Below are 13,272 nucleotides of genomic sequence, written 5' to 3'. Positions count from 1 at the left end.
ATGAGCATGATTTTCGCAGCATGAAGAATATAATAGAGAGATGAGAAACATTTAAATATTTTACGTCAGATTAAAATCCCTAGGAGAGAGATTAGAGAATGAATAATTGTATATTAGCTTTACTTTTGTTTTATACGCAACTTGGCATAAGTTTTCAACATAGTGCAAGCAGCAGAATAAAAGGTAAGCCTTTGGAACTTTGATACTAAAAAACGGTATGTTTTCCTTTTAATGGGAACCGACGCTCGTTGCGACATTCTAAGACCTAAGTTCTGAAAGTTGATTGTTGGAAAACAAAAAACAGATTGGAATTATTAAGGTATTTTTTAGTCTAAAGTTAGTTATAAAAACTGCAAGGCTACTTGAACTTTAATTTAGGGTTTTTACGAATGTTAGGAACCAAATTGCTAAGAAAAGAAAAGAAATAGTCTTCTGATGTCATAGACATTAAATAGTCTTCGGTAAAGGCTTTAACGGGGAAATATATTGACTAATCAATTCGCTGGAAGTTCACAATCGTCTTAATAAACAGGACGATAACGTCCACAGAGATTGTTGGTGTACATTTAAAACTAAACTGCAAAATAGTTTGCACCTTTTATCTGTTGTTAGAATTAAATTTTAGACGCAATGTTAGAGCGAAAATAAAGTCATAGAAAAATTAAAAAAATGCAAAAACAATGAATATTGCTGGTTATTTCCAGTAGATTCTAGTGAAAATACTTCTCCACAAATTAAATCGGTTCACGTAGCCATCTCTACGGTATGTTGAGGTACAGTACGGTATCACTTCTCATATATATTTTAGCTTCAGGAATCAACTCAGTAAATCACCACAACTATAAAAAGGTAAGTCTTAAGTGCAATTAATTTTTCATTGCGTTAAAAAAATGTAATTTATTGAGGGTGGCTCAAGATCAGAGACAAAGACGAGGAGGACTACTAAACCACTATGGGAATAAGACAGAAGCTTCTGATAGAACTGTTTTTGGAATTCTAAAATTAATCTATAAAGCTTGGTTCTCATCATTGGCCAACGATGAGTTAACCATAGTGCGCATAATGTGTTAGCTGATTTTGACTTTCAAGCTCCGGGTACCTTATTTATTCGTTTCACGTTCACACTACGGTGCATCGTTAGCTCTTTTGTAGCCGAATATAATGTGAGAAAGAATTAAAAAGAAAGATAGAAAGAAAATTTGTTATTAATACTACTTCAAAGAAAACGACGTAGCGTGGAAAGAAAGGAATTAATAAATTTTTGAAAAAGGAAACGACTTTTGGTCAGAAAGGCAGAAAATCTTTTACACTGAACGCCAACTCTTTTTCTTTTTCTTCAAACGTCATTTTTTCATTTTGTTAGCCATTTTAGTTTCAAAATGACCTTTCACAACGAAACATACTACTATTTTTAAAAACATTTATCGCTTTGAGCACGATTTACGTCGGCTTTCTTTGAAGATTGCTAACAGTGATACTAAATTACTTCAGCTAACTGCGAGATCAACGCTGAGCTAACGATAAGCTTAGCTGTGAGCTAAGCTGATACTTTTACGTTAACAGTATGGGCTGAGGTCGTAGCGCGTCATGCGCACTATGGTTAGCTCACCATTAGCCCATAGTGAGAAGCTTTAAAGGGGGACAAATCAATCTCATATGTTGATACTTTTAATTTTTAAACCCTAATTAAGGCAAGAGGAAATATTTTCATATAGAGAACTGGCCATTATTAATACAAACCAGCAGTAGCTGTACTGCTTTATGGCGCATAGTATTACTAGTATTTTGAGAAAAACATTACTTTGTTTGTATGTATGGTTCAAGGTTAGACGTATTTTATCAATTACATTTATATTCCATCATACATTTCTTTAGCTGACAAATGGTGCAGTATGCTGGTCGCAAGACAACAATCAACAGTGGAGAAATTTTATTGTTAAAGTTAGTAGAGGTAAAGACGGAATAATTTTTTTTTGAAGCGACTATATGTTTTATTATACTTTCCGTAATGAATGTATATCAGACATTCTTAACTCTGATAGATATGTCAAATGTTGATTTAGGAACCATAGCTTCCATCAGCTGTTACTTTAGTCTATAACATTTAAGCACTGTATTCCATTAGATCGATAGAAAATAGCTGTAAAATTTAAGCACTGTATTCCATTAGATCGATAGAAAATAGCTTTCGAATGCATACAAACTTTACAAGTTTCAAGTTACAGCTTATTTAAGTTAAATCATTTTAAAGAAAATAACGAAATGTTCCGGTTTTGGACATTAAGTAAAGTTGACTTTCACCTCAAGAACAAAACAGAACACAGCGAAACAACATTTACGGACTTTCATGAAAACCGATAATGTCGTAGAAGTAAAGAACATATTGACGTCAGCAAAAATTAACTCTCGAGATTTCTCATCTTGCCAAAAAAAAAATAGAAATAGTTTAACTTGCCGAAACAAAAATGAAAATCTTCAGCCTTGCTATCTGTTTTGATAAGTATTGGCAAAAATTTGTCTACTGTAAAAAACATAGACCATGGACACAAATCTAGAAGAGAACTGTAAACCCCAAACCAACGATTAGCTTTCATGTCCTTCATCTTTCCAGTTAAAGTCAAAATAAAAAAATTGTTTTACTTAGCTATCGTCATTTCGTTAAAATAACAATCACTCACACATACATTTCTTTGAAGGGTGCAAACAAGAAATAATTTAAAATATAAAAAAGCATTGTTTTTTTGCACCTGAATATTTTTTGCAATACATAAATATCTGATGAGCTGTTTATTTTAACCCGTTCCTACAATAATATGGACAGAAAAGTGCTAAAATATTAACTTCCAGTAATTTCTCCGAAATAGCCTGTTGAAATACATAAACATGTTGACGAGAATTGAACTGGTTTTTAATACGAAACTTCGTCACTAGATTTGTCAAATGGCAGACCTAAAGCTAGGAAACGCATACTTGCTGGAAAACGTATCATCGCTGGACAAAGAGCAAGTAAAGGGCAATGGCCTTGGCAGATATTGTTACTGAAACGATATAAACCAAAGTGTGGTGCGTCGATACTGTCGCCGTACTGGGTGATTACAGCTGCACATTGCGTTATAGACCGCAATACTAAAACAACCTACCTGCCTTCTTATTTCACTGTTAGGTAAGTTTGAGTTTATGGTTAGTTGTTTTCCTGCAGTAGTAGTCTTTGTTAAGTCTATATTACATGTGGTAGTCCAGATTTATTTTGAATAAAAATTTATAACAAGAAGACCATTACGTAACTTCAGATGGTTTGGATGTGCTTTTTGTACACAATCAGAAAGTTCTCTAAACTAATCAAAGTTTATAATGCAGTTGTAGCTCCCTCTATTATTCAAATCAAAAATATTTCATTCCAGTATCATAATTTAAGTAATGTGAGATATCGTCGATTCAAGTCCAATGAATGTTTGTTATAGCTTTCTGAAATTCTAAGAACATTTAACAAATAGTGTTGATTATTAACCCTATAATAACTGTTTATGAGGGCAATACCGGAGAGTATTGATCGACGTCAAAGTATTGCCCGAGCTTGTGAGGGCAATACGTGACAGAGGTCAATATTCGAAGGTATTGTCCGAAATAAACAGTTATTATATGGATTATTATCCGGGTACTGCATTTTACAAAAAAAAAAATAACATTATGTTTCGGGTTTTTTTTTACTTTTTTCCGTGTTTATTTACATTTAATGTTACCATATTTAAACTTTAAACACGGTTGCTATGGTAGCGGGCAATACCGTGGAATATTGCCCGCTATGGCGTAACTTCTAAACAATCACATTGCACGATTTTCGAAAATATCGATGCCGCCCTTTTACCCGGGTAATAATATAAAATAATCTCGGTCAGTAGCGATTAAAAGTGTTAGATTTAACCAGTAAGAATTGTTCCTATACTTTTTGACCACCTTCTTCTTAGGGCTGGTGAATATGATACTAAAGTAATCGAAGAAACAGAACAAGAAATAGGAATAACTGAGATTATTACTCATCCTGAGTTTGAGTTGACAACCTATCATAGCGATGTAGCGTTAATTAAACTTTCTAAACCAATTAAATTTAATAAATTTGTAAAGCCTATTCGATTACCAAAACTACCTGCAAAAGTTGAAGACCAATGTTTTGCAACAGGTGAGAGTTGTTAAAAAACGTATCTTTAACAAACTAAGGCTGACAAAGAAAACCAACGCGAAAAAATTGTGCACATAAAGTCCACAAGAACAGCTTATATATATAACAGCTGAAATTTCTAAACACATCATGTTCTGTAGCCAAAATAGGAAACAGGCTAAAAAATGTTTTAAATGCTGCTAATTACAGGTTGATTTTATGTGTGTAATGAAAAATTCCTTGTTAGCCTTCATGAAACAAAATTGGCATTTAAAGTTGTACCCCGGAAATGTTTTTAACTATATCAGACTGTATATATAGCTAAGAACCATAGAATTACACGTGTCTAATTATTATTGTTGTTCTTACGCTTATTTCTTTTTGGAATAAATTTGGAAAAATATTGACTGCCTTTTCGCATACCTACATACTTTATGTCTAGGTTGGGGAAGAATAACAAATTCTGTAGGATGCATGCACAACATGTTACAGCAAGCTAAAATACCTATTATTGACACTCAGTCCTTTATGAAGGTAAGTTTTACGTATGTTGTATAATTTAAGAAGAAAAATAAGTTCCATATTGCTCTTTTAGCCGGACTAGTAGGCGAAAATGTAGGACAGTATATTGCGTTTTTGATTGGATACTGAGCCCTTAAACAAGTTCTCACTAAAAAGTATTCGAAATACTTCAACAGCTAAACAAACGCATGCCATTTACACTTGCTAAAATGTTTGGGTGATAAGATTTTTTAACATTTATCTTACACAGTACGTTTAATTCTTCCCTCCAAATCGTTTTCAACAATATCGGCCGAATAGATAAGCTTAGCATGAAATTGATTTCTAATAGGAGCAGGTAAGTTCCAAAAGAACGTCCAGGTTTTGGGCTAGCGGTCAATCATTTTAACCTTCAGTCAATATCATTATTGAGTTAACAGAGTATCCGCATATATGATATGTTTACCGACATTTCCCACAGAATAATAACCGATACTTTACATAAATTTTGCTTAATTTCCTTTCACTTCTGAAATGGAGCATGCTGTGGAGTTCTATTAAAATTTTTATAATTTTTTTTTATTTAATAAAAAACAAAGGAGAAATATTCTATACTTTATTAAAGTTAATTTTTAAAATAAACACGCGAACTAAGGTTACGTTAGATAACTTCTACTGTTCGTTTCTTGTATTTCTTTTATTTCATCCTGTCTCATGTGTTCTTGCTTGCTTAAATGGAGTTCAATTGTTGTCCATTTCGTTTAAGAAAGTTTTAATAATTTAAGCTTTTAAATAAAATTTACAGTTTTATTTTTTAAAGAAAGATTTTTTATGCTTTGGTCCTTACAAGTAGAATTTACAACGGGTTACATCTAGTACCCTCTTGCAATAACATCATCAAATTCTCCATCAATTTCACATTTTTTATAACATTTATTGTCTCTTAGGCGACTTAAGTTTTTATTGTATTTTAGATGACTTCGCAATATATAGTCGGACCCCACAATCTATGTTCAGGAGTAGGACATGGTAGGGCAAGTGCCAGCCCAGGGGACAGTGGTGGACCATTTGCATGTTTATCCGGTAAAACGTGGTATTTGCAAGGTGTAGTGAGTTGGGGAACATGTAGCGAATATACAGTGCATGCGAATATATTTTATTTTAAAGATTGGATACTTCAACAAATACAAAATAACCAAAGTTAACATTTTCAGTTTTAAGTTAACTAATAAATTATTCGGCGGCAAAATATTCGTCACCTAGGGTGGATTTTATTATTTTTGTCCATTTTTTAATTTTCTTGTTTACATTTGCATTCAATTACAGCTTTTGCACTTGTCTTCGCAGAAATGCCAATTAAATAGATTTTGACATTGAATGCGCTAACAATATAAGATATATTCACCAGTCAATTTATACATCGCTAAAGGTACATCCAGCATCCCAAAGTTTTTCCAGTACATTAACCACTTCGTAGTTGCTCAACTATCAAGTTATTTATTATAATTTCCTGTCTAAACATTTGAGTGTCCACATTTTTATAACTTAATAAATAATTAATATATATTGTAATTATTTAGGACTAATTTTAAAACACATTAAACTATAACAAGAAGCCAAGGGATTTTAAAAATTTCCGCAAAGAATCGATGGTAATCTAACATAACACAAGCAAAAAATGTTCATGAGACGTTTCTCAGAAAAATCTATAAAGGCGTTTTTGACTAAATTTGCCATTGAAGCTTTGATGTCCATTTACTACTAAAAAGAAAATGAATAAACCCTATAACGCCACAGAAATATATAAAGCTCTGCGGATAAAATGAAATGTTGCCGTATGATTTGGAATTTTTTTGATTATAATTAACCCTCCCACAGAGTTTTAAAGAGCGAAACTATATTTCATAGTGACGCAATACCATCTCCATTTGAGAGCACATTTATAGTGAAAGATATTAAGGACAAGGTATTAAAAACAAAGTGATTATATAGAAAGCTAAATTCTTTTAAAATTGTTCCGAAATTCTAACCCAATAAAAAAACTTTGTTAAAACATAAAAATCAGGCTGAAAGCAAAATTATTTGTTGAAAAATAAAAGCAAAAAGATTAGAATAATGGGTCTGTGTTTTATCAAAACTTGCAAGAAATGCTGGCCGGATATGAATTTGAAATTAAAACAATTTCCCATCTCAGAGCGCGCGAATGTTGAATAAAAATACTGTAGTACAAGACTAGTACAACCATATACATTTTTTGTGTTTTCCTGAAGTAACGGGAAACGCAAAAAGAAAAAAAGTGAAGCAAAGATTGGTTGGGTGACTAACTGCTTCTGTTAGTAGCAAAACATTTGATGTTTTATAATTAAATTACTACACCAATCAACTGCAGTGAAAATGGTTCACTACAGTTGAATATTACAGTCAAACTCTTTAATTTAAAATAAACCAAATGCGTGAGTCATTTTGTCCAAAAGTGTTTTGTTTTCATAGCAGAGCCCCGAGAATAAAAACTTTATTCCTACCAGTGTTAAAAGTAAACTATCAGCCATGTTGTTCTTAATTGTATACATATATAAACTGGACAAGAAACCTTCTTTTCGCAGATTAATAAATTAATAATAATATTTTGTAAAATATTAATATTTTGTAAAAGGGATAAATAATGGGTTAAGTTATAGTTGATTTATTATATATGTGTAGTGTATTAATTCCAAAAAAAAATCAATTTGGCCACGATATGTTAAATTATGCCAGTGGAACATAATAAATCACTAGCTAGCTAGCTCTAGTCTCCAAGATGTAATATATTCTTTTTAATTTTGCATAGAAACATTATTGCACATAAAGCCAGTTGAATAGTCAAATTCTTATAAATTAAAATATAAAATATAAAATTAACGATATAAATAATGGGTTAAGTTAAAGCTGGTTTATTATATATGTGCAGGGTATTAATTCAAAAATGCTATTTGTACTTAGCCAATATATGCGAAAATATGCCGGTAGAGCATAATCAATCACTCGCCTAGCATAAAAATAGGACCTTTTAATGTTAAATTTTCTCAGTATGGTACATCGCTCTTAGAAGAATAAATTTGTCCAAAGACCTTACTTTTTTGTTCATATTTGGTCCATATTTAGAAGTTTTGTTACAAAACCTTTATCGGCCTCATTTAAGAAACTCAAATTCTGAAACCTAGAAAGTATAGCTAATACAAAATCATTCTTTATGTCTAACCTTAAGTATATAGTATATAGGTTGAATATGAATAAAATTTGTGATATGAGGAATTTGTGAGAGCTTTCTTTATTAAAAAGGCAGTGCCAAAAAAAGCGCAAAACAGGTTACACTTAATTGCCGGACTTAATGCCATCCAATGGGCCTGGTTTGCTTATCAAATAAGCTCATCATATTTACCTTTTATACATGAGTCATTGAGTTTCAATGTTTACAGTTTTAGAGATTCTTGTGCATGGCCAAAAAAATCAAAAGAGGACAGATTTATTTTCTGACTGCCACAAAATATTGAGAGACATTCTGCAACATGATGAAATATAAAGAATGAAAGTGTCTGCGATCGTTTTGAGCAAAAATAACTTCGTCGTAATTATTACATATTTATTGGAATTAAATGGAATAGAATTTCGCGGGGAACAAATTTAGCCGATTTTAGCCGAATTCGCGAAATAGGAAATTTATCTATCTTTGTGATTTTTTAGATACAGTGTGTGTCAAAGGTTGCTGTATCCTAAGCAAAAAATAATTTTTGCCGCTTAATTATGGTCGTTTCAGGAAGATCTCATTTGGCAGAACTTCCCTGAAATTAATTTCTGCAACAGGTTATACTAGAGGAAGATTATTACCACTATTTTTACTGGATCCCGGATTAAACCATATGCTAAGTTCCTCCAAGGTTAAGCGCAATTAAAATGTGACTTAAATACAGTTCCATTTGTCCGAAGTTTCCTAATACTAGAAAAAATCATTTGAGTGAACATCTATTTTCAAACAAACATTTCAAACAAGTTGAGTGAACATTCACCTTCAAACAAAATCGCTTTAGCACAATTGACACGGGTAGTGCTACACCTGGTGGGCGATACTGGGTCTGTCAGCTAGCAATTTTATTTCTCTGTATACAACTGCAAATTCGAAGCGGATCAGAACGGAACAATAAAAATTACTGTCTGCTAATTATTATATCCGTTCATTACTCTTTTTTTTATACTCTTTTCCATTCTGCCGGCAAGAAAAGTTGAAATGATTTCAACTAAAAAATATGCTACAGCTGCTTCGTTATTTTAATACGAACAGCTTTTTCCTGTTTCTCTTAGACTTCATTGCCTTTGGGCGATTTTGGAAGATCTTATTTGACTTGAAAATAATATTTGCAACAAGCTATACTAGAGGAAGATTATTACCACTATTTTTACTAGATCCCGGATTAAACCATATGCTAAGTTCCTTCAAGGTTAAGCACAATCAAAATGTGACTTAAAATATGCAGTTCCATTTGCCTAAAATTTCATAGGCCTAGCGAGAATCATGTTACCAAAAATCTTTATTTTTGAGTGAAAATCTTTCTCAAACACAATGCGTGGCTAAAAATAGAAACTAATAAAGATGAGAGATTATGTGACAATAAAATCAGAACATCTAAACTTAATGACCCTCGATAGAACGTACACAAAATTAATAACCCTCGTTAGGGTCCCTTGAATTAGGGAGATTAATTGCAAAGAAATGACATCTACGCCACTTAACCTATAGTGAGTCGCCACTGACATAAGAGCAGGTCCAGAGAACTCTAATTGCGTATTTCTTATTCTTTTTTTCTTAAATTTTGATGAAAGTACCAGTGAAAATATTTCATTAACTGATACTAATTATTTAAACCCAAAGAAGAATCACTTGAAAAATTTATTATCTGCTTCTGATTACAAAATTATTTGTTGTCAATTTCCTTAAATAGCCACGAATGCAAGTTGTCTCGATGACCAAAAAAAAATTGCTGCGAGTTGCGGCGGGAAAATGCTCTATATTTTCTCACGACTAACCAAATTTAAAGTTGATAAGGAAATGGCTTTTTAAACTATCCTATAACATTTTGATTATCAACATTATCTCCGAAAGAAAACTATTGTTTTTTATTGCAAAGGACTGGTTAAAAAACGTTTTAGTAGCGCTATAGTTCTCAAACGTAAGTTTTTGTAACAATATGTTTGTTTTATTATCATTTATATCATTTTATGTTTCTTGCCTACAATATTTGACAGACATGTCAACAATGACAGAAGTGGAACAATTACATCACGTTAATGATTAAGTGTGATTCGAACACAAAAGGGAAAACACTCATACAGAACAAATAAATCATTCGATCAAATTGCAACAAAAAAGACTCATAAAAACTAAAAAAGTATATTACTGATAAATAACACAGTGAACTCGTAATGTCGCTATTCCCAAAAAATTCCTTAGACGGATTCGTTTCCTTCTTTCTCCATCTGGAAAATTTTTCACTTGGAAGTTTAACATCAGTATAGTATGCAAACATTTTCAGTACTGCAGAGATTGGAAAAGCTTTTGAAGCAAATATGATTAAAAGGGCTCATAAAAGTTCAAAACAAAATATGAATTCTTTAACTTTAAAGACTAAATACGTAATATTACTTGAAAAGATTACAAAAACAACTACAAAATACGATTTATTTGCTAACCCATGGTCCAAAATTCATTTTAGGAATACGACCGCATTCATGTCGTACAGTAGTAGAAGTAACAGCTTGCAATGCCCGCGGTTGGATAGATACAATGCCCTTCAAAGTGTTACATAAGACCCCAGATAAAGTCATTCTGTTTATCTCCCTTAACTGTGATGAAGTGAACACCCCGGGACTCTCATACCAAAATCTGTCACCATCTCTAAATCGTTCAAATTGGATTTTTTGGATGCATTGAAAGGTAGGACCAAGCATTTTTCCATTTGTACGTATTTCTGCGATACCAGCTGCAAATATATCAATATCGTTTGGGTTACTGTATACGGCTTTGAGATTTCTTATTACTCGAGTCGGGATTATTCCTTCTAGATCAGCAAATGAGTTAACTGCTGGCAAGTTACACCTTCTTCTCCAGGCTCCGTACGTTTTTAAACCGTGGTCACGTCCCCTTTGAATGTTCAACGCTGTCAAATCTTCACGTCTTCTTTCTCCGAGAGGAACAAATAATCTACGAGCGATTCCAAAAGCGAAGGTTGTATCAACTGTTTGCGATTGGTTAGCTAGTAAACCGAACGCAGTTGATTCAATACCACGCCGACGAATCGGGAGAGTATTTTCGAACGAAGCTTGAAGAGATATATCATTAAAAGCTTTGTCAAAATTATTGTTGAGTTGTGCCCAAGCGTTCGGAACTAAACTGTGGCCAAACCTAAAGGCTGCTGTTGAAAACACATTAAGTATGCTAGCATCCACTAGGGGATTGTATGCTCTGTATGGAGTTAAATCAACAAGACTTGGCAGGAATTCGTTGTAAACGATGCGTTGGCAAATGGCAATATTTATTTTTCTTGCAGTTTCAAAAAGTAATTTCTCATTCCAATTTCCTGTAAGCCGCTTTAGTTGCTTTGCTATGTAGTTGTGGTTTCGGACAAAGATGGTATGCAAAGTATGAAGGACAATGTTTTCATCTCCTCTGTCGTCACCAACTAATGAGCAACCACCAGGATTGCCACATTCAGGATCAGAAGCTCGAAGTCTGATTGGCATTAAATTTGTAGATGTAACTCTTAATAAACCAGTGCCTAAAATAGAGAAAAGTTAGAAATCTTACTGCATGTAAAGTGTGAATATTTTTTTTGACGCATTGGCTTGGAAGTTCAGTAAACATACCGTCCAATCTTCTCAATTTTTTGTGAACGATTAACTCGTTGCTGTAAACTTGAGAAAGATCGATATAAGAAGATATGATGTTTATTTGTTCTCTCGTGGTTCGTGATGAAGATCGAGGCTGGCATACTGGAAATGATCTAGCGAGTGATGTACATTTTGCTCCGCCGCGTACAAATCGAAGCGGGAAACATGGATAAGTGAACGAAGTTATCGATCCACAACTTTAAAAAAATATACAGACAAAGAAATTAAAATTACTTGGAATATATACTAAAAAAATCAACCCTAGAATTCAATTTAAATACTTTTTAACTTACCCTGCAGAAACATCGCATGTCGGGTGAGTTGTGTACCCAATATCGTGATCAAGAAACTGTCCGAATGCCATAAACATTGCTGATAATCCTCTAGATCTTTGCCTATTTCGAAATTGAACACCGAACACTGCCTGTGAAACTTCATGTGCTGTGGGAACAATAGGGAATGTTCCAGGGAATCCCCGAGGTGTATCAAGATTACCACGATCAACATAATCGGCGGCTAAAACATAAAACTGGCTAGCAAAGTGCTCACTTGAGATGATGGAATACAAATCTTACACCTGTTTACTTCCTATCATTTTTTATTTCGTAACATAGCTAATTAACACTTGCTTCCATTCCATTTTTTCAGAGAAATACCAATTTGTTTCAACCAATTCGTTTGGTTTCATATTTTTCTGGATAAAAACAACAACTTTTGCACACAAATAATATCATTTGTTGAATTATTACTGAGTTTCCCGGGAACTTTAAAATATTAGCCAATGAAATAGCCGATAAACTAAAATTTGAGTAGATATGCGCAAACAAACGAAATCCCTCCTGTGCCATGGTTAAATCATAATTCGAAATTGGAAATTATCATGTGATAATCTTTTTTTGCTAAATTTTACAGATGGTCATATTTCTTAAAGCACTGAAAAAGACTATCGAAACAATATTTTAGCTTTATTCTATATTATAATGCCCGTATACGTCTGTCTGTCTGTCTGTCACGCAAAATGGTAGCTCAGCTGCGACGGGCGAACCTGTGGATTTTCCACGAGCTAACGACTAGTTCTTTATATACTTACGAAGAAGTCGAGCTAACGGTGTGTTTCGAGCTCCCTGTGTTGTTTTGAAGAGGTTGTTGCATGTTCCGTCGACTGTTCGAAATGAAGTCAAAGGTAGCAATGTATTGCAGAAAGCTGGTGGAGGAACGGAGATGCAATTAGCAAGTGTATTACCAGGATTAAATGATCCTAAATGGAATTTGTGTACCAGAAATTTACAATGTGACCTTTAAAACAAATAATTTGTACATAAAATGCTATAATTACCTTGAGATACGTTTAAAAACGATAACACTACTATAATAGCCACTTTAAATGTCCATGATAACTTGGCCATTTTTTACTGTTTTGCCAATTCTGCTAAACTACTCGTTTCCAGTTATGACTTAGGTGAGTTGATGTGAGATCTAAAACTTCCACCTATTTATATCATTTTGCCAACAAAAACAGTAGTCAGTATACAATTTGTTTTTGCAATTGTCATTTCCACGTGGATGCCACCACGGAACATATTTTACCCCTATCTTCAAATTTACTTTTGTCATGGCTAAAGATTACTAATGCGCACATGTCTTTTTACGGTAATTAAGCGCCAGTATTGACGTCACGTTCGCAGACGGGATTAGAT

The 13,272-nt window shown here is 33.1% G+C and overlaps 2 protein-coding genes across 2 annotated transcripts; one reads left to right on the top strand and one right to left on the bottom strand.

Annotated features, from left to right (window-relative positions):
• The first annotated feature begins 2,539 nt into the window (after positions 1 to 2,539).
• LOC130648448 (chymotrypsin-like protease CTRL-1) lies at positions 2,540 to 6,049 on the top strand. The gene is made up of 8 exons (XM_057454501.1): positions 2,540 to 2,564; positions 2,932 to 3,163; positions 3,323 to 3,450; positions 3,530 to 3,612; positions 3,775 to 3,869; positions 3,966 to 4,177; positions 4,599 to 4,690; positions 5,632 to 6,049. The coding sequence occupies exons 1-8, from the start codon at positions 2,540 to 2,542 to the stop codon at positions 5,860 to 5,862; spliced, it is 1,098 nt and encodes a 365-aa protein (XP_057310484.1). The 3' UTR covers positions 5,863 to 6,049.
• A 4,210-nt stretch (positions 6,050 to 10,259) lies between these two features.
• Positions 10,260 to 12,981, bottom strand: LOC130648447 (myeloperoxidase-like). Its single transcript, XM_057454500.1, has 6 exons — positions 12,912 to 12,981; positions 12,666 to 12,833; positions 11,869 to 12,091; positions 11,552 to 11,772; positions 10,379 to 11,463; positions 10,260 to 10,313 (listed from the first exon to the last, which is right to left on the bottom strand). The coding sequence occupies exons 1-6, from the start codon at positions 12,979 to 12,981 to the stop codon at positions 10,260 to 10,262; spliced, it is 1,821 nt and encodes a 606-aa protein (XP_057310483.1).
• Positions 12,982 to 13,272: the final 291 nt, after the last annotated feature.

This window comes from Hydractinia symbiolongicarpus, chromosome 7 (assembly GCF_029227915.1).
Source record: "Hydractinia symbiolongicarpus strain clone_291-10 chromosome 7, HSymV2.1, whole genome shotgun sequence".
Lineage (NCBI taxonomy): Eukaryota > Metazoa > Cnidaria > Hydrozoa > Anthoathecata > Hydractiniidae > Hydractinia > Hydractinia symbiolongicarpus.
Note: the sequence above shows the minus strand (reverse complement) of the source record. Positions and strands in the feature narration are given on the sequence as shown.